Here is a 25015-nt window from a genome sequence, read left to right on the forward strand (position 1 = left end):
AGCCACTCAGTTCGGCTCCTCAGTGGAAAAACAATAGTGCGCTGCTCTCGCTTCCTGTTTATACCCGCGATGCGGGGCAGAGCGCGAGATGCAAATCTCACACGCCAATGGCCATTGTCCCGTTCTCTGTATCTCGAAGCTGATAGGGGCTCCCTGAAGTGATCCCAATTCGTCGGTTATATCCGACGTACGTCTCCATTCCCTCCTTCAGGGAACGAGGGTTACCATACGTAACAGAGATGTTTTTTGTATAGGGGGCTGCATAGCCGCAGACCAGTCAGGTTGCTGACCCCTGTCCACCGCCGAAAACACATGGCAGCAGGATGCCTTATGGGAAGAAGGCCAGCCGGTGGAGGCAGTGTGATGCCTTGGGCAATGTTCTGCTGGGAAAACTTGGGTCTTGCCATCCATGTGGATGTTACTTTGACACGTCCCACCTACCTAAGCATTGTTGCAGACCATGTACACCCTTTCATGGAAACGGTATTCCCTGGTGGCTGTGGCCTCTTTCAGCAGGATAATGCGCCCTGTCACTAAACAAAAATGGTTCAGGAATGGTCTGAGTAGCACAACGACTTTGGGATGTTGACTTTGCCTCCAAATTCCCCAGATCTCACTGAACAACTGAACAAACAAGTCCGATACATGGAGACCCCACCTCGCAACTTACAGAACTTAACAATGCTCCAGCCTATAGCCGACAAGAATGATTTCCACCCCCAAATCATTCTTGTCAGCTATTGGCTGGAACACTGTTTGTTGTGCTTTGTGGTCCAGACTGCCCAGGTTTGTTTTTGTTGCAGTTTGTGGAGCTTAGGCAGACTACAGAGACCGCGTTTTTTTACAGTGTGTTCAGGGGACAGGCAGCTAGCGGATAGCGAGGAGATGTTTGCTGTATGTGACAAAAAAATGTTTGGCCTAAAAAACGTGACATCGCTTAGAGCACCTTTAAAGGTCCTGCTGCTAACATCTTGGTGCCAGATACCACAGCACACATTCAGTGGTCTAGTGGAGTCCATGCCTCGACGGATCAGGGCTGTTTTGGCAGCAAAAGGAGGACCAACACAATATTATGAAGGTGGTCATAATGTGATACCTGACCGGTGTCATATATTTTTCAATAAATGAAAAGTGGCAATTCCTCATGCATTATACAATATATTGATGTATATTAGCAAACATGGAAGCAGTTCACAAAATGGATTCATCTGGCTAATAATTTCTACTAAATTCTAAAGGAATTGAAGAAAACACAAATATTCTGATGTTTAAGCCACAATTTGGATGGCCGTGTCATTTTATTGGCAAAAATAAAGCAGATTCTTCAATATACAACAAGATACATGTTCCACAGAGACTGAACACGGTGAAACCAAAGGGGAACAAACACTTTAACATGAAAATCAGTGCAAAAGCACCAGTCAAGAGGTAGACAATTGACAAAATTGATTGTGACTAACACACTGTGCATTCACTGTGTCAAAAAATGTAAATGAAAGAAAAAAAAATAGTTGTATATATTAAAGCAACATTAATGCAGTGACAATTGATGCACTTATTCAGTGTGCCATGCCTGTCTCTTAATCGGCAGGCGGTCACATACACGCTCACGGTCTCCGTCTTCACTCCGGGGTCTCGCAGGCAAGACCACAGTGCTGTGAGATGCAGTCAACCTTTGAGCAGTGTCAGCAGAATGGCAGGTGACTGAATTCCAGGCTCTGCGTCTAGGGACACCCAATTTCCTATTGTTCATCCCTCCATCCAGTGCAGAAAGTATTCTCTTACCTGACTGAGCAGCAGACCCCATCAGGGAGGACTCTGAATGGGTGGCGCGGCGTTGTGGAAGGGTATTAATGACACCTTGAAGAGAACCTGGAGTGGGGTCACATTCCAAAACAGAGGTAGATGGATGTCGAGGGCGTGGTGGCGGCTTAGGTGTTGGATCACGTCCCTCAAAGGTCACCTGCTGAGGCTGCTTTCTTCTCTGGGAGATTCTACTCTGGATCTGCTGAAGTCGGAGCTCAAAATGATATACTTCTTCGGTCAGCTGGTTAATGCGGTCGAAACCTGCCAGAAGGCTGTCAACACAGGGCACCAGGCGGTCCACATAATGGTGGAAGTCAAAACTGTCTGAGATGACAGATGAATCAGAGGCCAAAGAGGAGGCAGAGGAGGCCTCGCGGGGCCCGACAGGACTGAGCGGGACGGAGAAGTTAGAGACTTCAGAGGCCTGGGATGATCTGGAGGGTGGAGGAACTGTTCCCTCAAATTTGACTCTGTGTCTAAACTACAAAGGAAATAAAATGGAATACGTTTTTTAATGTTTTGATAGAAGTATCTTATGCTCATCAATGTTGCATTTATTTGATCAAAAATACAATTCAAACAGTAATGATGTGAAATATTTTTACAATTTAAAATAACTGTTTTCTATTCTATTTTAAGTCAATGAACCTGAACATCCCTGTAAAAAAAACATACTTTTTAGTTGATGAATGATTCAAATGATTCAAATCATAATTTTGGGGGGGAAAAATATGGTAAGTTTAGTCCAATTTTCACTATTAACTAGTTGCTTATTTGCATGCATATTAATAGGATATTGGCTATACTTATAAAGCACATATTAATGCTTATTCTCCATGACCATATTCTACATTCCTTAATCCTACCCAATACCTAAACTTAACAACTACCTTACTAATAATAAGCAGAAATTTAGAGTTTATTGAGGCAAAAGTCATAGTTAATAGTGAGGATTGGAACCTAATCTAAATTGTGACAAAAATTATTTATAATAGTCAGACATGGTATTTGTACCTCTTTGGTCTTGCTGAGCCCCATCCATAGCTTGAGTCGTTTAATGAGAAACTGTACCATCTCATATTCCTGCGGCTCCATGGATGGGCGGTAAATGTCTGCCTGTACCATTCGGTAGGTCCGAATCAATACAGCAGCACACAGGCGCCCCAGTACCCAGAATCCAATGCCTACGGCAGACAGGCAGTAGAGGGGTCCCACCACTGGATGAAGCTCACAAAGTCGACGTAACCCCATGTGCCCCCTTAACAAACATAGCAGAGAAGAACTCGCCTGTCCTACGGTCCTAAAGCCCTCCACTGTACCCGAGAAGAGCTGAAAGAGAAAGATGTGGGCTGTGTTTTCAGGTGCAAAAAATTTAGAGCAAAAATACAATGGGAAGTCAAATGAAAAAAAATATTGTACCATGATGCCTGTGTGAGAGAACAGAAGCAACAGGAGGAGCAGCAGAAACACCACGCCACAAATCTGAGGGAATACCTGTCGAATAACTTGTCCTATCACCATCCCTCGCCTAACAAACCGCAGGATCCCCACCATCTGTAAAAAAAAAACACCTCTCAATGCCTGTACTACACCTTGACTGACAAAGTGAAACTGATTATAAAGCTTGACTTTCATTTCTGTTCTTGCAAGGCACTTTAAGAACCAAAGTATTCAATTTCTGCAATTAATTAAATTCAAAAATTACAGATGCCATTTAAACTCATGCTTTGCAAGGTATAAAGTCAGAATTGCGAGTTATAAAGTCAGAATTGCGAGTTATAAAGTGAGAATTGTGAGATATAACGTCAGAATTGTGAGTTATAAAGTGAGAATTGTGAGATCTAATGCCAGAATTGCGAGTTATAAAGTGAGAATTGTGAGATATAACGTCAGAATTGCGAGATATAAAGTGAGAATTGTGAGATATAACGTCAGATTCGCAAGTTATAACGTCAGAACTGCGAGTTATAACGTCAGAATTGCGAGATATAAAGTGAGAATTGTGATATAACGTCAGATTTGCAAAATATAACGTCAGAATCATGAGATATAAAGTGAGAATTGCAAGTTATAAGGTCAGAATTGCGAGTTATAACGTCAGAATCGCGAGGTATAAAGTGAGAATTGTGAGATATAATGTCATAACTGCAAGTTATAACATCAGAATTTCGAGTGAAAAAGTCAGAATTGCGTGTTATTAAGTCAGAATTGTGAGATATAATGTCATAATTGCAAGTTATAACATCAGAATTGCGAGTTATAAAGTCATAATTGTGAGATATAAAGTCATAATTGCAAGTTATAACATCAGATTGCGTGTTATTAAGTCAGAATTGTGAGATATAAAGTCAGAATTGTGAGATATAAAGTGAGAATTTGGATATAAAGTGAGAATTGTGAGATATAACTTCAGAATTGCGAGTTATAGTCAGAATTGCGTGATATATAAAACAATTAAAAAGGTTAATTGCGAGATATAAAGTGAGAATTGAGATATGATATCAGAATTGTGTTATAACATCAGAATTGCGAGTTATAAAGTCAGAATTGCGAGTTATAACATCAGAATTGCGAGTTATAACGTCAGAATTGCGAGTTATAAAGTGAGAATTGCGCGATATAAAGTGAGAATTGCAAGTTATAACGTCAGAATTGCAAGTTATAACGTCAGAATTGCGAGTTATAAAGTCAGAATTGCAAGATATAAAATGAGAATTGCAAGTTATAACGTCAGAATTGCGAGTTATAAAGTCAGAATTGCGAGATATAACATCAGAATTGCGTGTTATTAAGTCAGAATTGTGAGATATAAAGTGAGAATTGCGAGGTATAAAGTGAGAATTGCAAGTTATAACGTCAGAATTGCGAGTTATAAAGTCAGAATTGCGAGATATAAAGTGAGAATTGCAAGTTATAACGTCAGAATTGCGAGTTATAAAGTCAGAATTGCGTGATATAAAGTGATAATTTGGATATAAAGCGAGAATTGTGAGATATAACGTCAGAATTGCGAGTTATAGTCAGAATTGCGTGATATATAAAACAATTAAAAAGGTTAATTGCGAGATATAAAGTGAGAATTGAGATATGATGTCAGAATTGCGAGTTATAACATCAGAATTGCGAGTTATAAAGTCAGAATTGCGAGTTATAACGTCAGAATTGCGAGATTATAAAGTGAGAATTGAGATATAACATCAGAATTGCGAGTTATAACGTCAGAATTGCGAGTTATAAAGTGAGAATTGCAAGTTATAACGTCAGAATTGCGAGTTATAAAGTCAGAATTGCGAGATATAACATCAGAATTGCGTGTTATTAAGTCAGAATTGTGAGATATAAAGTGAGAATTGCGAGGTATAAATTGAGAATTGCAAGTTATAACGTCAGAATTGCGAGTTATAAAGTCAGAATTGCGAGATATAAAGTGAGAATTGCAAGTTATAACATCAGAATTGCGAGTTATAAAGTCAGAATTGCGAGTTATAAAGTGAGAATTGTGAGATATTATGTCATAATTGCAAGTTATAACATCAGAATTTCGAGTTATAAAGTCAGAATTGCGAGATATAACATCAGAATTGCGTGTTATTAAGTCAGAATTGTGAGATATAAAGTGAGAATTGTGAGATATAACGTCAGAATTGTGAGATATAAAGTCAGAATTGTGAGATATAAAGTGAGAATTGTGAGATATAACGTCAGAATTGTGAGATATAAAGCGAGAATTGAGATATAACGTCAGAATTGCGAGTTATAGTCAGAATTGCGTGATATATAAAAAAATTCAAAGGGTAATTGTGAGATATAAAATGAGAATTGAGATATAATGTCAGAATTGCGAGTTATAACATCAGAATTGCGTGTTATTAAGTCAGAATTGTGAGATATAAAGTGAGAATTTTGATATAAAGCGAGAATTGTGAGATATAGTCAGAATTGCGACTTATAGTCAGAATTGCGTGATATATAAAAAATTTAAAAGGGTAATTGCAAGATATAAAGTGAGAATTGCGATATGTCAGAATTGCGAGTTATAAAGTCAGAATTGCGAGTTATAAAGTGAGAATTGTGAGATATAACGTCAGAATTGCAAGTTATAACGTCAGAATTGCGTGATATAACGTCAGAATCGCGAGATACAAAGTGAGAATTGTGAGATATAAAGTGAGAATTGTGAGATATAAAGTGAGAATTTTGATGTAAAGCGAGAATTGTGATATAACATCAGAATTGCGAGTTATAGTCAGAATTGCGACTTATAGTCAGAATTGCGTGATATATAAAAAATTTAAAAGGGTAATTGCAAGATATAAAGTGAGAATTGCGATATAATGTCAGAATTGCGAGTTATAAAGTGAGAATTGTGAGATAACGTCAGAATTGCAAGTTATAACGTCAGAATTGCGTGATATAATCGCAATTGCGAGTTATAAAGTCAGAATTGTGTGATATATAAAAAATGTAAAAGGTAATTTTGTAACTTTAAAATGTAACTTTTTATCTCACAATTCTATGATACATTTTTTCGTTTTGTTTTTTACCGCAATTTTATATCACTCGATTCTGAGATAAAGTCAGAATTGCAAGATGTAAACTCGCAATTGTGAGAAAAAAAGTCTGAATTGTGAGATAAAAATTCGCAATTACCTTTTTTATTTTTTATTCTCTGGCCGGAAACAAGCTTCCATAATTATCTGAGTAAAATGTATTATCGGAAAAAGTAGGGCAAAGACTTGGTTGGGTAACACTTTATTTTGAGGGTCCACTTTAGACATTCTGATAACCATAAATAACTTTGCAACTACGTCAACTACCAGTTAGTGTACTAGTAGTGTATTATATATTCCTATAGAATATCTGATAACACTTTATTTTGATGGTTCCTCAATAGACATTCTACTGACAATAAGTAACTTTGCAAATGCATGTCAACTTATTATACTAACCCGAATCCTAACAGTCTACTAATACTCTGAAAGTTAGTTGACATGTAGTTGCAAAGTTACTACTAGTTATCGAAATAAAGTGTAAGTAACCCTTGGTTCATTGGTTGTTGATTGGATGGAGGCAGATCTGAATGGAATGTGTTATAGGACCAATACCTTTAGAACCAAGAGGGTTAATAAGATTGCTGAGAGCTGATTGGATTTTCTGGCCAGTGTGGCAGCACTGTGAAAGTCAGCAAAGGAGGTGGGCCGGGAGCGATGTCTGGAGACACAGGCTGCAGTCGTGTAGAGGAAATACAGACGAAGAACAGCTGCTGCTAGCGTCAGAAGAGCTAACGATGGCTGAAACCAGCACCAGGCTTGCCTCAGGTATTGACTTGGCTTCCTGATCAAGGCCCAAACTTCAGCGCTCCCAAAGCACAGGGCGAACAGCAAAAGGAGAATCTAGTGAGAAGACCACAAATCCATTTTAACTTGTTCAGATTCTGTTCAAACTGCAAGATTTGTTTCTATTGGAATTAAGTCTTGTAGGAAGAGCCAGTACCGTCAATGTGACGTGCAAATCTGGACCAGATAATGGAGAGATGTGAAAAGGTTGGATAGAGATGAAAGCCAGGATTCTGCCTGTGTGTGTTTGATCCAGGAGAACAGAAACCGGTGCCAAGATGCCCGTCTGTTTATGATACTGAGTAAACTCAATCAATACTGCCTGTGTCCTGTCACAGAAAACATAAGACAGTTACTCAAAAAACATTAAGCTGATGAGCATGATGGGTGTCTGGTTGTAATAAAAGAATACAACTTCCATACGTACAGAGTATGTGTTCAGAAAAATCCTTTTTACAAGACTGGATAGGTAGAGAATGAAGATATTTTATGCTATAGTGAAATCATACCCTGTTTCCATCCAGTTTTCTGTCTGTAGGTCCGACAGGATCTGACGTGTGGATTCACTGTTGTTCCCAAGAATGACTTCCTCTGTCTGACTGAATGCGCATGATGCACTATTAATCCTCTGCCTTGAAAGAGGAGATTGTGATTGTTTGCGAGAATAAAAATGCATTCAAGATAAATGTTGTTATCATATTCTCCCATAAAGCTGTTCAGGCTGCACAACAACTTATTTACACACTGACAGTCTTTCTCTTTGTGTTCTATTATCTCTCACCCAGTTGAAAGTGCTGGAGTGTTGTTGCTGTGTGCTGAGGAGCTCTGGTGTCCAGGGTTGGTATGTGATGAAAAACGAGCATTCAGAATCAAAGGAAGGAACTGATCTCGGATGTTTTGACCGCAGACTTTGTGAAGAAAAGAAAAAAAATTCTATAAAAGTTAGGATTTTATTTATTTAATAATTTATAATTTTTTACTAATTCTCAAAAAAAAAAAATGCACATTACATATATATATAAGTAATAAATAGAGTCCTTACAGTCTTGAAAATGAATTTTCTGTAGTCTTGCAGGGCCAGTTAGAGAAAGAGAAGGGTTTTCATATAGGTGTGAAATCAATCTCTCATCTATCCACTGTTCTGCATTCACCCATCTATGAGAAAATAATATATCTTGAAATAAAATTACTTTGACAAACTCATACACATCACACACACACGTTTTGATATTGTTGTCTTGCTGTCTCCGGTTTTTATTTCCTGTTTTTAGTTCCCTTTCCACTTGGTTTCCTTAGTTTCCCTTGTTTGTTAACTTATGCTGCGTCCCAATGTCCAGTCTATCCATCCTAAATAGTATGTGAGATTAAAATAAGTGTGTCCCAAAGCATAGTATTTTGAAAAGAGTATGTGAAAAGTCCCCGGATGGTCTATACTATTTCAGGTAGATTTACAAAGTGAGAATCCAAGCACACTATAAAGGCTATTGCCCACAATCCATTTTGCTTTGGAGGAGGATTCAGTTCAGAACTACAAACACAAGTAAAAGTGTTTAAAAAAACTACAAAACATGGCGAATTTGCACGACAGATGGTGAGAGGTTTAGATAAAGGGGTTTGAGTGACTAATAATCAAAGTTTAACCTGATAAAAAAAATTTTTAATGTTATCTCTTGTTATTATCCATGTAACAATGTGGACTTTTATAAAGATCAGTTTGGCCATTAACTTTTAAATGTATTATTATGGATTAATATGAGGAGAGTTCTCTCTGCATGAAAGACCCACGGCTGCAGATCAATGTGCTACTTCATTTCTCTCTGATATGGTAGGAAATTAAATGAAATGAAATGTGGAGGATGTTAACTGTGACAAGACATTTTACAATGTCAGGATGCGACAGAAAGCAACCGTTAAAGACGCAAATTGTATGACGTGATAGTATGTCCCAAAGCTTGTCTACTCTTTTGCTACACACTCAAAAGTATGTACTCTTCTGTATATACATACACCATGAATAACACTGATTATCTCTTCATCATGGCACCTGTTAGTGGGTGGGATATATCAGTCAGCAAGTGAATTTTGTCCTCAAAGTTGATGTGTTAGAAGCAGGAAAAATGGGCAAGCATAAGGATTTGAGCGAGTTTGACAAGGGCCAAATTGTGATGGCTAGACGACTGGGTCAGAGCATCTCCAAAACTGCAGCTCTTGTGGGGTGTTCCCGGTCTGCAGTGGTCAGTATCTATCAAAAGTGGTACAAGGAAGGAACAGTGGTGAACCGGCGACAGGGTCAAGGCTCACTGATGCACGTGGGAAGCAAAGGCTTGCCTGAGTGGTCCGGGAAAACAGACGAGCTACTGTAGCTCAAATTGCTGAAGAAGTTAATGCTGGTTCTGATAGAAATGTGTCAGAATACACAGTAAATCGCAGTTTGATGCGCATGAGACTGCATAGTCTCCGCAGACCAGTCAGGGTGCCCATGCTGACCCCTGTTCACCGCCGAAAGCGCCAACAGTGGGCACGTGAGCATCAGAACTGGACAACGGAGCAATGGAAGAAGGTGACCTGGTCTGATTAATGTGGATGGCCGGGTGCGTGTGCATCGCTTACCTGGGGAACACATAGCAGCAGGATGCACTATGGGAAGAAGGCCAGCCGGCAGAGGCAGTGTGATGCTTTGGACAATGTTCTGCTGGGAAACCTTGGGTCCTGCTATCCATGTGGATGTAACTTTGACATGTACCACCAAACTAAGTATTGTTGCAGACCATGTACACCTTTTTATGGAAACAATATTCCCTGGTGACTGTGGCCTCTTTCAGCAGGATAATGCCCTGCCACAAAGCAAAAATGGTTCAGGAATGGTTTGAGGAGCACAACAACGAGTTTGAGGTGTTGACTTGGCCTCCAATTTCCCCAGATCTCAATCTAGTCGAGCATCTGTGGGATGTGCTGAACAAACAAGTCCGATCCATGGAGGCCCCACCTTGTACTGCTAACATCTTGGTGCCAGATACCACAGCACACCTTCAGGGGTCTAGTGGAGACCATGCCTCGAGGGGTCAGGGCTGTTTTGGCAGCAAAAGGGGGACCAACACAATATAAGGATGTTATGCCTCATAATGTTTTGCCTGATCGGTGTCCATAAACACACACACACACACACAAACAAACACACAAATCACTGGGGTCTCAAAAAGAAAACAAGTCAGCTTCAGCTGAACATGAGTATTACTGGTGAATATATATAGTCTGGCTCACCCTGATAATGCAGTGATACTTGGCTGCCCTGGTGATGCTGAGATCAGCATGTGTTTTATAGCTGATTGAAGCAGTCTGCTGTTAGCCTCCTCCACATGTTCCTGGTAGTTCACCATCAGAACCACCAACAGGAAGAACATATAGACTAAGCAGCTCTGATTATCAGCATAAAACATAAAACAACAGACCAATAAATATTCATATGCATTAGGGTCAGAATGTTATGGGTCTCTGAGGACTAAATGAGTGGATCTATCAGTCTGAGCTCACCCTCATTAAGGCTCTAAGCTTTCTCAGCTTCCGTGCTTCCTCTTTAGCCTGCAGCAAGCCGTATCCACAGAGAGGATGAACCTTATCCTCTAGATGCTCTTCTGTCCTTCTGACTTCTGTCTCCTGAGCCAAACGGTCCTCCACCTCTGGGTCTACCGGTCTCGCCACAGCAGCCAGATATAGTGCCTGAATACATATCTGCAGAAAAATATAAGAACATCTATCATCGTGAGCAAAGTAAGGATGTATTGACTGAAACAAAAAACTGCAATATTTCGATAAAAATGCACATCTTTCAGTTTCTTTTTATCTAAAGGACATTGCAAAATAGATTTATAGCTGACTGCAAATGGTTCCAACAGGAAGGCAGAAGTGAGGAAAGCTGACAGGGCAGACACCAGCCACATGAGAACCACTGTGCTGGAAAACATGCTCCCATAGAGTCCCACCAGAGCCAGGCATGTTCCCAGCAGAACAGCCACCAGCAGGTGAAGCACACGCAGAACCCACGATGGAAGATTCAAGCCAGGTACACCACGAACAACACCTGAAGAACAGCCCATAGGTTCACACATTTTCTACTTCAAAATGTAATGTTTAATTCTGTGTCTTACTTGCCATTTCTTTGTAATTGTTTGTAAAATTACTAGCCGTTTCTGAAGTTTTGTTGTTTTCTCGTGTACTTTAGCACCAAATCTGTAGGGATCATGGATCATGTGACACTGAAGACTGGAATAATGATGATGAAAATTCATCTTTGCTATTACATGAATAAATTACATGCTAAAATGTATTACAGTTTTTTTCTGAATAGCTAAACACATTTCTCAAAACCATCACCCACTTTCTCTTAAACACAAATCTTCAAACTACATTCAGAGAACATCTGACTCTTCTGTCGAAAATCAAACTATTGCCTCAAAACCATCTTATCTGTATACTCAAAATTAAACAATGCTTTCAGATCATACACAGCCTGTCAAAATATAAACACTACAGATCATTCGTTAGACACTAGATCACTAGTTACAGAAAAAAGTATACTGTAACCCAGTAAACAAATTTAGCAATTACATAAAAAAAGTATAGTAATCGTAACTTACAGTAGTAAGGTGAAATTATTGTATAGCCTACTGTATGCACTGCAAGTATACTATTGTACTGAAAATTTTATAGTAGTACTGAATGTCTGTATATTCAGCACTTGCATACTGTAAAAATACAGTGACTGCAAAAGCCAAAAAGGTAAAAAAACCTCATGAAAAGCATGTTACAGTACACTCAAAAGAGTTGTACGACTGCAAAATCAAAGTCAGTCAGAGATTAATTCTGCCTCAGTATCGCATCTTCATGTTGGGTTTGGCCTGAGGACTTTGTCCACATCACAGGCGATGATGTCTCTTGCCAAAGGGAAAAAACCCTCTAGTGTGCCAGATCCAGCCTTGACAACACTGTACATCTTGCTCTTCCTCGTCTTCATCCTCCTCCTCCTCGTCCACCACCTCTTACACATAATCTTACTCCTCTCTTTTTCAAATCGTTTCCATCTATTGTTCATATCAACATTCTGTGCAATTTTTTATGAGTTATACAAAATTCAACTCATTTTTTAAAGTCTGTTTAATGTAATTTAAGTTGAAATAACTTACAAATCCTTGTTGATTGTACTTAATTTAAGGCAGAAACTTTTTCTTTTCTTTTTTACAGTAAAGTTGTGTTTAATGTTTAGCAATACAAGTGCATTACAGTGCGTAATGTGTTTTAGTGGGTGGGTGGGTGAGAATGTGTTTTTTTGCCAAAAGACTGCATGAGATTTGCAAATGGTGTTTAACTGCCTGAACCTGTTTAAGGTTTTACAGAAAGAGTTATTTATTCAACAAATTGGTTTAGGCTATTGATAATTTGGTTCAGAGAATGGGGTTTAGTGTTTTAGCAATTCAGAAAAACTGTAAAATATATAATAACTTTTTTGTGGTCAAGGTTTACAAAATGTATATAATGAGAATGTACAACATGAATCCATTTTCCAAACCGTGTTTTTGTCTTACCCTGAATCATTATGGTACACTTATAATAAGTGTTTATATTGGAACTATTTCAGACCGTTCTGGTAGGAACTACTGCGGAGGAGCACAGTCCCTGCGTGACTCGCCATAGACATAAACAGAGAGAAGTAGCTCCGGCTGCAGTGTTCTTCCACAAGACACATTCAGTTCTGTTTATTAACCGCTAGAGCACAAAAAGTTACGGACTGCAGCTTTAAATTGTTTTAATATTTTACAATATTACCGTTTTTACTTTGTTTTTGATAATAATCAAATAAATGTAGTCTTGGTAAGAATACATGACTTCTTGATGTTTAAAAAAAAGGTAACTGTGTATGGTGTGGGCTCACCAATGCGCGTGTTGGAGATGGTGCTTATAGAGTCGGGTGGGAGGCTAGGGAGAAATGTGCTGGCCTCACTGAGCACTGAGAGGGAGGAGGAGGACTTGTGAAAGCCAGGTTCATATGTGGGCGTATCCACACTCAGATCAGACCACTCACTACACAAGCTGTCCTGGCTGAAAGACAAAAGGACAGAAATGCAGTATGTGATCATGTGTCCTGGTAAATGTATGAAACGTTCAGTGCAGAACTCACATGTCAGACAGGGTGGTCTCATTGGGTGTTAAATGGCCACTCTCAGATGCTTCTGGCCCTGAGGAAAGCGTGTTTGTGGGATCCAGGTCTGCAGATATAGTCATAAGATCTTCCTCTAAAATAAGAGCAAATTGCAAGGAATAATTCACCTTAGAATTAAACAATTCCGTGATGATTTACTCATTCTCATGTTTCAAATCTCTGCTTTCTTTCTATGTATGACTTTTATGGTGCTTTTTTTGTTGCCCTTTTGAAGTTTTTCAGACCCAGTCTTCATATGGAAAAGAGATTATTTTGTGTTCCACAGAAGAAAGTCATACGGGTTTAGAACAACATGAGGTTTGAATAAATTATGATAGAATGTTTTTGACATTTTCAAGAGAGTGATGTTTCTTCAAACCTGAAGACTTGGTTGGTTCTAAGATGTCGCGGTCAGAATTTGGAGTAGACAAATGTAGTTGTAGAAGGGCTTTTTTTCTCTTAAATAGGTGAGTAGTTCTTGTCAGCTCAGGCAGGCCAAAGATACTGTCACATGATGGCCACTGGTTCACTCTGTGAAATGTTTAAAATAACACTGTTTGTTTGTGTTAACTTTTTAAAGGCGTGTAATGCTGCATATAGAATGTATGTAGAATAGACTTGATACCGGTTATTCCCAGGATCGGGAGTATTCCAAAACTCTGAATCTAGTTTCTTGCTCTGCAGTGAGTTCTTAAAGGGAATAAAACAAGGAGAATATGCTGCAAATCCATATGCTTGATGACTCTATGATAACGTTTAATCATAGGGATCGACTTTCTCTCACATTGAAAGGAGACAGTCCATCATATATGGAAGAGTCAGGGCCTGTTGGCAATGACAGAAAAGATGAGCAGGAGAGATCTGGGTGACTGAGGAAAACATCCATCTCCACGGTGTGAGACACAGAAGAGGGAGGCAGAGATAACTCCAATGTCACCTACAACACAATCCATCACCAATTGCACAATGAGTGAGAATTTTCACGAATGTAATACCGTTCAAAAGTCTGTGGTCAATAAGAAATTAATACTTTTATTCTGCATTGAATTGATCAAAACTGATAGAAAAAACAGTTGTAATGCTTCAAGAGATATATATTCTTTTGAACTTCCTATTCATCATTGGAAAAAAAAATGCATCATGGTTCCCAGAAGCACAACTGTTTTCAACTGTGATAATAATACAAATGTTTTTTGAGCACCAAATCGGCATGTTAGAATGATCTCTGAAGGATCATATGACACTGAAGACTGGAGTAATGATGCGGAAAATTCAGCTTCGCCTTCACAGGAATAAATGACTTTTATTGGAATAATTAAAAAAATAAAAACATATAAAAACCTGATTTCACAATATTACTGTTTTACTATTTATTTATCCTTTATTTTACCAGAAATAATCCCATCGAGATATAAATCTCTTCTACCAGGGAGTCCTGGCCAAAATGGCAGCATAAAGTAATCACAACAAAAGTAAATATATCCAAAACACACAAAACGAGAAATACAAAATACAAACAAAAGTCCTGTCCAGCACTCATACAATTACAGTTCTTATTAATGACTAAAAATATATATATATAAATAACCATAAAATATAACATTATGTAAAACATGAACATGATTTAAAGATGAATACTCTGCATTTCATTCTATCGCCTAGGTCGGAGCACAAGAGAAAAAGGCAGTTTTGCCAAATTCAGAATACGATCTAGGCACAATTAAAAGTAATTTTGAAGATGATCTGGTTTTATAAGTACAAGTACAGTATGATAAAAGACTACAGATATATGGAGGTAATTTGCCTAACAGAGCCTAAAGGCCAATTTATACTTCTGCGTCGAGTTAGCAGTAAACAGCAGCATATGCATTTTTCTCCTGAAAAGAGGGCCGGCCAACCAACCAGTTCATACAAAGTACAATGATGGGTACACAAATCTTATTGCAGCAAGATATATACAATCTGTTTTTTTTTTAGTGAAGATGAGATTTGCATGCATATACTTTAGATCACATCACCATAATCCAGCACAGTGAGAAAACAACTTTGGAGGATTCTCTTTTTAGCTTCAAATGGAAAACATTTCTTTAAACGAAAAAGAAACCCCAGTTTAGGTCTGAGCATTTTTAGGACATTTTCAATATGAATATTAAAACTCAACCTTTCATTGAGCCATATTCCCAGGTATTTATAGCTGTTAATAGCTGGAGTCACAATTTTAGTACGAGAACGAGTAAAGAGCATATATTTTGTTTTGTTTTTTGTTGTATTTATAACCAATTTTATCAATGAGAATTGCAATACCTGAAAGGAATCTTGTAATAGCTCTATGGCTTTATTCATGGACTGTGCTACTGTATAAATAATTGTATCATCAGCGTATAAATATAGTTTAGCTGTATTTATCTCGTTACCTAGGTCATTAATATATATTGAAAATAAAACTGGTGCTAAGATTGATCCCTGTGGGACACCTTTATTCATTTTTAAATTTATAGAAGTGAAATTTTCAACTGAGACACACTGCGTTCTTTTTTATTTATTTAATCAAATAAATAAAAAGAAACTGCTTTTTACTTCTTCTTCAATACAAAAAAAATCTTTTGCACGGTAGTGTAGATTAGAAGTCAAAACATGATTTAGTACAATTTCACAAGGGATTATGTAGATTGGCATATATACCTTGCTTTTGGTTTTTTGGAAGAGAAATCTGAGAATGGTTTGGAGGGGGAAGGTCAAAGCTGCAACTGTCATTCCAACCAGAATGGTCTCTCCATTCATCACCATCTGGGTAGAGACTGGAACACTGCAGTCATAACAGTAACAAATGTGAATAACCCATTTGTTTTGAGAGGAATGAGAGGAAATGTATTCATTTGTCTGAGTTTAGTGATGAATTTTATTCTCCTTTGGCATTAATCAATAACAAGGACTGTAGCTTAGAGAAAAACAGAAATTGCTTTGTTTTACAAGATGTAATTACCTGCACCTACAGTGTAAACTATACAAGCTCAATCTGTTATCCATGCCCTTTGAAGGTCAAGTTTATTACCTGCTGCCCTTTCTGCCCACTGCTCCATACCACACTGCCCCAGCTGCCAGATAGAGATGTAATAAGAGGGCGCAGCAGGTGACCCTCTGGGCTCGGCTAAAGTGGCTGTGGGCCGGCCGTTCCCATAATGAAATCCACAGATGGTGCTCTCGAAGGCCAAAAAGTAACTGGGAATGTAGGATCCTCTTAAACTGCTGCAGCTCCTGGGGACCTAAAAAGATCAAAGGTTATGAAATGCAAATTTAAAATATGCTGTGCTGCATGCGTATACTTACAAGATGCTAAAATAACTTTCTCCACCCTTCCAGAGTTCTTCTCATTCTCCACAGACAGCCAGTCTTCTACCAGGAAGAAGAACATGTTATCTGTCTGTATATCCCAGACTATCACGTGTTTTAAGAACCAGGATGGGTCTAGACCTAGAAAACACAACAGTTGTTTGTGAGTATTTGTTATTTTAAGAAGAAAGACAGAAGCTATTCAAAGGCACTGACCCGTGTTGTCATGCCAGATGCGTATTTTCCAGATCTCTCCGAGATTGGCATCCGTTTCAACTTGGAAGTCATCCAGGCTGTTCCTCTGGAAAGCTCCTTCTCTTTGAAGGTGACGTGAGCCACTTTTATTCAGACCATACAGGCTAATACCGACATGTGCAGTGGTACCTGATTAATTCAGATGTTTCATAACTTGGTAAGATTTTATATAAAGTCAATAATTAAATTAAAGGTTCTACTGACCAGACCCTCTTTTCCAGCCTGTTTTGACAAGAACCCGGTACTGGTAGCGACCTTTCTGACCACACAGAGGAACCCAACACAGACGCAGTCTTTCCAGATGATCCAGTTTGTGAGCGATAAGCCCAACCAGCAGATGAATTAACAGCAAGACTCCACAAACTATTCCCACCACCACGTTTCTCACCGGCTCCTCTGACTGGTGACAGCAATAATGTTACAGTTTTTACATAAAATACTGTTTATAATTTTGGGGTCAGTAAGATTATTTAATGTTTTTTCGAAGGACTGCATTTATTTGATGAAAAATACAGTAAAACATTATCATCAAATATTATTACAGTTTAAAATAACTTTTTTTCTAATTTAACTCTCACCCTTCCCTCTGTTCATTTTGGTCAGGAACTCATTCATAAAAAATAAATGGAGTGTTCATCGGAGTGGTCCAAGACCCTAGGATTTTTGTCACATTTGAACCACGAATACACCCAAAAAATTGGATTCGACGAGTTTTGTGATTGAAACTTAAAAAAGTAACAAATCTTTTCCTCGCGGGTCAATCTGACCCCCATAAGAATTAATGGAATGCGAGAAAAACCTAAAAATGCTCAAAATTCCAACTAAAAATGCTAAAACTTTACTTTGTGTATCTGAATGCATACTGAAGAAAACCCGACTTTAGGACCCAGTGGAACAGCTCATTTGCACCATATAAAGAGCTATAAGGCCATCTAGTGGCAAGAGTCCTGAAAGTTCATGTTATATAATTTTTTTTTCGAGAGGTTGGCAAACACACCCAATGTAAGACATTTTGAGCTGAATTAAAAGGGATATGCATGCAATTGTGAGTTATTTTGAATTTAAGTTGAAAACATTTGAAAAATGTGCTTAAATAATTATTTATTTATTATTTATTTATTGATAAAATCTAGTAATTTAAAACTAAATAAAATACAAGAAAAATCTCTCAAAAAACTGCATTAAAAAATAGAATTTTATCAAAATATTATCTAAATGAAATGAAATAAGCTTTTTGGTAAAAATATTTTAAAATGTAATTTATTCCAGTCTTCAGCTTCACATGATCCTTCAGAAATCATTCTAATATGCTGATTTGAAACATTTCTCATTATTATCAATGTTGAAAACAGTTGTACTGTGGAAACATTTGTTTTCCAGAATTCTTTGATGAAATAGAAAGATCAAAAGAACATTATTTATTTTAAATAGAAACTTTTTTTAACAATGTAAAAGTCTTGTTACTTTTGATCAATTTAATGCATCCCTGCTGAATAAAAGTATTAATTTCTTTAATATATATATATATTACTGACCCCACACTTTTGAATGGTAGTGTACTGTATATTCCCTTAAATGGTGAAATTATGTGATTTTAATTAGAAATGGCATACAGGTGGCAGCAGTAGAAGTGCCTCGGGATGGATGAAGAGGCTGGCTCCAAACATAGTGAGGTGATGGGTGAGGCAGTGGGCAGTGTGGGGGCTACTGCCACTCAGAGGACTCAAGCCGTCACTGCTCCAGCGCCTCTCATCAACACTGAAGAACCGGCACAGCGTGCTGAACACACACACCGAGACGGACACGTCCATACCGCTGGCGTTACTGTTCAACTTCACAAACAGGTCTTTGGCAGAGCCATTCAAGCTGTAAGATTTAGACACAATTACTTTCGTTCACTCATAACACAATAATCCTATTTCCTATTTTCAATGAGGGGAAAAAAAACTTAAGGAAGGAACAGGAAGAACTTACAGTGGTGTAAGGAAGATGGTGTGCTCCAGTGATGGAGTCTCAGTTGAGAGAGAGAGGGTGAGCTCTTGGGAATGAGTTTGTTCAGACAGTGGATGGGCTGGTTGGTCATCTACATAGATCCATACTAGTCCAGAGACTTTCTCACCAGCTCCTGTTCGACAATACAAAGCACAGACTGTTTATTTTCTATACTGCTAAAACATTTCTCTTTTACTAACATATTATATATCTCCTTACTTGCCAAAAAGGTATGCACCTCTTGATGGAAAAACATCCCAACATTTATTTCCACCAAAAGAGGTACATACATTTTTGGTCAAGATCTTGTATTGACAAGAGTCAAGCACTCTGTAAAGTCTACTCCAGCACATCCCAAAGACTTTCAATGAATTTAAGGTCTGGACTCAGAGGTGCCCATTTATGTGTGAAAATGATGCTCCCTCCCAACCATTCTTTCACAATTTGAGCCTGATGAATCTCGACATTGTCAACCTGGAATATGGCCATGATGTGTCTTCCTTCCTACATGGTTGTTTAAGAATGAAAAGCTACACACTCCATCAATTAGGTTTGGAAAAACTGTTGCCAAACATATAACATGCTAGCCTGACGTCGTCATACTCAATTCTAGCCAGAATATGAATCTGATACTGCTCCATTGGGCTGTGATTATGGGGTGTGTTTCGGATAGACCTACAACCAATCAGAGCAATGGAGCGACTCATAGTTGTCAACAGAACTCAACTGCACGCACGCTAGAAGAAGTAGAAGAAAATTAGTGTAAACGATCTTTACCGGTGTTGGAAAAAAGAATTTAAGGATACACTGAGTACTAACCAACACAATCATAATTTTTGAGAGAAATAGTAAAGGTGAATGCATTATAGAACAAGTTGAACCGTTTAGGATTAGAACGAATTCAACCCAAGCGCTCTTTGGTGACATGGATGATTACGTTACAGTTTATCATCTGTCCATCATCGTATAAAGCCCGCCCTGACAATTTCATTGCTCCAAACAGCTCCTGTCCGGTTGCTCCACAACGGATCAAGACCAGACCGAATTTCCCGAACTCAAATGTTGTGGGCGGGGCTAAATTCGGCTGGCATCCAGGCTAATAACATGCTAGAAACATAATAATCACTGCAATAATGATCCAATCTTAAGCATTTCCCTTAAATCCAAACTCAAAAATATCTCTTATTGTCATCAATGTTGAAACCAGTTGTGCTGCTTACTATTTTTGTGTAAACCATGATTTTTCAGCATCCTTTGATGAATAGGATGTTCAAAAGAACAGGATTTCTTATTAGTTATGATCAATTAAATGGATCCTTGCTGAATAAAAAATATTACTTCATACTTAAAGGTGCACTGTGTAAATTTTAGCGGCATCTAGCAGTGAGATTGTGAATTACAACCACCCACTGCTCACCCCTCCCTTTCGAAGCACATAGAGAAGCTACGGTGGCCGACACAGGACAAAGATGTAGTCTGAGACAGCAGAGAGTGACTAGCGCTCTGTAGAGCAGTTTGTCTGTTTAGGGCTACTGTAGAAACATGGAGGCGCAAAATGGTGACCCACGGTGTATGTAGATAGAAATGGCTCATTCTAAGGTAAAAAAAAAACATAACGGTTCTTTATGTAAGGTCTTTATACACCACTGAAAACATAGTTATGAATATAATATTGCATTTATGTCAATAGATCCTCATAAATACTACACACTGCACCTTTAAATGAAAATATAATATAGAATTTTTTCATTTTATTTATTTATTTTGTCTAATAAGATGCATTGACTGGTGTACACTACCTGGGATGAGACTGAAGTTTAGGGCAACATAGAGGCCAGTCTGAGGATCTGTGTCCATTGCTTTGACTGTGAAATTTACACTTCCCTTGGGTGGCAGAGTAAAAAATGTCCATAGTAACCTCTCATCTTCTGTCTCTTGTACTTTTTTGTGTAAAGTAAATTGTATCGCAGTGTCTAGCGTCAGGTTGGCAATCGAAATGGGCTGCCCCTGTGGTGTAGCAAACTCCATGGCTGCAAGTGTGGTTGTTATAGGAGGTTCTGCAGCTGGAATGAATGGGTTTTCTTCACCCTCCATTTGCAGAAGGATTTGCAGGACCTCTTGCTTTTCTTCCTTTAGTTGAGAGCTCAGTGCTGATGGGATGTGAAACTGGCAGTGGCTGAGAGGATCTGTGCACAGAAGGTCTTTAGTAGGGTCACCACGTACTCCCACCACACTGATCTTTGGAACGGCAAGGGAAAGAGCTTCTTCCCCACTCATCCGCGTCAACATTAATGAACGCATGAGCTCTAAAATCTGGCCCAGTGCTGATACAGCTGTCTCTGATGTATCCACATGCTTGAGGCCTGAATTGCTCCTCTGTCTCTGATCAGCAGTCAGTGTGCTGCCTGCAGGGAACAGGTAAGAATGGTTAAGCCACGGTTCATTTACAACTTCAGAGTGAACCTTTATTGTGACGTTGCATATGAATTCTGCTTTACTTAAAACAGCCAGAATGTTCCTGCCGGTGTCTGTGGGGTTGATGTCACCCTGTCCTGTTTGTTCTCTTATCACTTTGATCATCTTCTCTGTGACCTTCAGAACCTTTGCATGGCAGTTGTTGCACTGCCATTCAGAGGGAACCACCTGCAGACAGGAAAGTACATTTTCTAGTACATAATTTGCATTTGTAACATCACATGTGACAAGACTTTGTTCTTAACCAGCATGGGTATTTTCTGCACTCCTCATTACGCACAGCAGGCAATCTGTATTCCGTGATGAGCCTTTGCTACACGTGTCACACGGTGCTGGACTTACAAAAAGTTGCTGACATACTTTGTGTCAAGCTATGATTAATGCAATACTTTCCATAAGCTTTATAGTAGAAAGCCTTACTGTAGACTGGGACAAAGCTGAGCTGATCAGAGCCACATCCTGAAATGAGGAGACCGGCAGAGACGCCAGAGCCTGAATCACATTTCCACGTATCTGAATCTTGTCCTCCAACTCTCGAGGACTTAGAGATGCTAGCTGTGGAAGTGGATGATTTTGATTTTAAAACACATTTCTAATAACACAGCATCATAGAAACTGAAGGTGCACTCAATCATTTTTATGGCAGTTGTGTTGGACTGACATCTAGTGGAGTGGATGCAACAACACACAAACCAAATATTATCATCAGTTAATGATGACATTGTAGAAACATGGGTAGAGTAAAATTCTGAATTTAAAAGGCATAGTTCACCCAAAATTTAAAATTCAGCCGTCATTTACTCACCCTCATATCATTCCAACATGTATGACTTTCAAAAGATAATATTTTTGAGAAACTAACTTGCTAACTAAACAACATAGACACTGACTTCCATTGTATTGACCAGGGAGGTATTCCAGAGAGCAGGTTATGTGACATACCTGGGTATGTTTAAGGGTAAGTAAGCGGATAACCTCAAATTTCGGGTTCCAAAACGGAGGTAAATTTCAGGGTATGTAGCCATAGCATAGGGTGACCAAACGTCCTGTTTTCCCAGGACATGTACTATTTTCAAGTCCCGTAACAGTTATATACAATACGTGTTATATTAGTTTATTTCAGTTCAGTTTAATTTTACTGTCTTAAAAATAAATTTTAATTACTTATATTTATGCATGAGCTTTGCTACCACAAATGACAGCACCAATTAATTCACAACTAAACTGGAAATGTGCCCTCTGTAGTCAGCCATAATTCATGTATTCCACAAGAGCAAAAGTGTCCAATAACAGGTGGATTACCAAGATAAACTGAGTACTCTTAACATGTTGGTGACCCACTCTGTGTAAAATCTTTATTAGGCTACTGATATCTTAATTTCATGTAAGTGTGCATTTTTCCATCCAGTGTAATAGTGTTTTTAACTAGGAAAATACTGAGAGCAACATGCAGACAGCTGGTTTGGCAGGGCCATCTCAGTTACCTGGTTGAGTTGGCTGGTCATGGCAATAGAATATCGGATAATGTCCTGAGGGTTTCCCTGTTGAAGCAAGGCCCAAAACTCTGATTGGCTCTTATTCCTCAACCAGTCTGTTGTGCAGTGGTCATACAGCAACACTGTCAGGTTCCTGCAGGAGATATGAAGTGTTATTACTGGTTCTGTGAAGTTGTCAACTTTTATCTGAATATATAAATGCTAATGCTGACTAACTTTCTCACTGCAATGACTGCAGCCCCCATACTGTCCTCTACCAGCACCAGCATGTGAATAACAGATATATTTTTAGCTGTATTCGGACTACCCAGTGGAACCAGGGAGCCGAACGTGCTCTGAGTGCCTCTGTAAAGGGTAATCAAGGGACATAATGGTCCAAAATCTTCACACTGTGCCACCTGTAGTGAAAATATCAGCTGAGCTGAGTCACCGTCATCATCCATCCACCCTGCCATTGAGCAAAAAATAGCAAAGAATTTGTCAATTCGCAGAACCATTACTTGGGTGAGAAATGAGAGCAGAAGAAAAATGACACTACCTGAGCAACTGTAAGAGACCATAGTTTCCAGGAAATGAAGCGAGTCGTCTGGTGACAGAGTGCAAATACCCCCGTAGGGAGGACGATTGGGGACTAAGGTGATGCTTGCCGACCCCCAAAGCCCAGAGGCTGGCTCAGACACGTTGAGAGTAAAGGTGTATTCTTGCCCCTCCATTAGCGCTCCTGGTTTAATGATTATTTCTCTCCAGAGACTTCCTGTCATGGTAGTGACCTCATTCAGTCTTAAAGCTTCACCTCTCTGATTATCTGCAGTCCACCTGTACTGTAGTTAAAGTGTTTTAAAACATTAAGATGTGAGACTTATGAAGGCATATGAAGTTATTCTGTGGTACGTTGGGAATTGAATACCTGTACAGTGTCTTGACAGGAAGAACAATGGCCAGCCAAGGCAACGTGGCGCTTGTGACTCAAGTGGAATGACAACAGTGAATTACAGGAGACACACTTTACAGTCACAGGTAGCAACGTGGCATTGTACAATTGAACCTAAAAAGAATAAAAATAGAATTAAAGACATTCAACGAACACAGTTTTCTGTTTTGGGTTTAACATAGCCTATTTTTAATGAAACAGGAAGTCTGGGGGATACATATTTCTTTTTAAAAGACCAAAAAAGCTCCTTGACTTGCTTAAATTAGATTTAGAATGTCTGAGAAGTGGCATGTTCTGGTCTGAAGCGCATGGTGCAGGTGCACTTAGGGCGTGTCCAAATCTACATTTGCAAGTTTAACGACGGAAAAACGGTTGTCGCGCCAAGCGCATTGTCCAAAAGGGTTGTACCTAGTCTCTTAATGAGTCATGTCCAAAAGGGTTGTACCTAGTCTCTTAATAAGTCATGGGTGGGTTTTAGGTGTAATGTGCAATAAACCAATCAGAGTTTCATCTCTCATTCCCTTTAAAAGCCAGTTGCGCTTGCACATAGCGGAATTTGCAGGCAGAAAGACTGAACGCTATTCCAGAGAGGAATCCTTTTATTTTTAATATTTAAAAATGGGGGGGGGGGGGGGGGCAGAAACAGCGTCAAAAGCATTGCTTATGCACATTGTAGTATTTGAAGAAAAAAAAACCCACACGATTCTGATATAACCATATAATCACTTTTTTTTTTCCAAAAAAGTTTTTGTTTCTTTTTTAAGAAATGTACCCACATTCAAATGTTGATAAAAAATTATGTATGAAGCTAGAATAAAACAGATTTTTTTTTTGTTGAAAAGCAGAGGCTCTGTTCTTTCTTTATTGGAGGCCTGGGAATTTTTGTGAAAATGATCGAAAACGCTGGTGGTGGCTGGTTTGGAAGGACATGGGGTGAGTAAATGATGACAGAATGTTAATGACAAATATGTTCCTATAGTTAAATGCTAAAAGCAATGTGAAGTAATATAAGTTAACATTTACCGACTGCGATATAGAGACAGGTTGTCGTCCACTTTTGTAAAGGGTGAGCGTAAAGTGGTACACTCTGTGTGGCAGAAGTGCACTTCTGGGAAGAAGCAGCAAACTGCCATTTCCTGGAATGTGATAATGAAGGGTGGAAAAGGTTGTTGTGTTCTGGAAGCACACAGAATACATTATC

General features: G+C 38.8%; 1 protein-coding gene across 1 annotated transcript in view; it reads right to left on the reverse strand.

Moving 5' to 3' along the window:
* Positions 1 to 1555: 1555 nt before the first annotated feature.
* The window catches only part of pkd1b (polycystic kidney disease 1b), a gene marked incomplete at both ends in the record, with an annotated part of 37538 nt that continues 14078 nt past the window's right edge, over positions 1556 to 25015 (reverse strand). Inside the window, 31 exons of the mRNA XM_079846304.1 lie at positions 1556 to 2287; positions 2821 to 3135; positions 3226 to 3360; positions 6912 to 7199; positions 7300 to 7471; positions 7652 to 7768; positions 7924 to 8050; positions 8185 to 8297; positions 10404 to 10558; positions 10674 to 10871; positions 11018 to 11220; positions 13069 to 13235; positions 13315 to 13429; positions 13715 to 13866; positions 13961 to 14025; positions 14120 to 14272; positions 16018 to 16141; positions 16388 to 16598; positions 16663 to 16806; positions 16882 to 17049; positions 17125 to 17320; positions 18534 to 18786; positions 18895 to 19045; positions 20712 to 21317; positions 21411 to 21555; positions 21808 to 21942; positions 22872 to 23016; positions 23100 to 23331; positions 23422 to 23704; positions 23791 to 23928; positions 24838 to 24990. Coding sequence (XP_079702430.1) covers positions 1556 to 2287; positions 2821 to 3135; positions 3226 to 3360; positions 6912 to 7199; positions 7300 to 7471; positions 7652 to 7768; positions 7924 to 8050; positions 8185 to 8297; positions 10404 to 10558; positions 10674 to 10871; positions 11018 to 11220; positions 13069 to 13235; positions 13315 to 13429; positions 13715 to 13866; positions 13961 to 14025; positions 14120 to 14272; positions 16018 to 16141; positions 16388 to 16598; positions 16663 to 16806; positions 16882 to 17049; positions 17125 to 17320; positions 18534 to 18786; positions 18895 to 19045; positions 20712 to 21317; positions 21411 to 21555; positions 21808 to 21942; positions 22872 to 23016; positions 23100 to 23331; positions 23422 to 23704; positions 23791 to 23928; positions 24838 to 24990 — 6291 coding nt within the window. The remainder of the gene's footprint in view (positions 2288 to 2820; positions 3136 to 3225; positions 3361 to 6911; positions 7200 to 7299; positions 7472 to 7651; positions 7769 to 7923; positions 8051 to 8184; positions 8298 to 10403; positions 10559 to 10673; positions 10872 to 11017; positions 11221 to 13068; positions 13236 to 13314; positions 13430 to 13714; positions 13867 to 13960; positions 14026 to 14119; positions 14273 to 16017; positions 16142 to 16387; positions 16599 to 16662; positions 16807 to 16881; positions 17050 to 17124; positions 17321 to 18533; positions 18787 to 18894; positions 19046 to 20711; positions 21318 to 21410; positions 21556 to 21807; positions 21943 to 22871; positions 23017 to 23099; positions 23332 to 23421; positions 23705 to 23790; positions 23929 to 24837; positions 24991 to 25015) is intronic.

The sequence above is a fragment of the Gobio gobio genome (assembly GCF_949357685.1).
Source record: "Gobio gobio genome assembly, chromosome: 20".
In the NCBI taxonomy this organism is placed as follows: Eukaryota; Metazoa; Chordata; class Actinopteri; order Cypriniformes; family Gobionidae; genus Gobio; species Gobio gobio.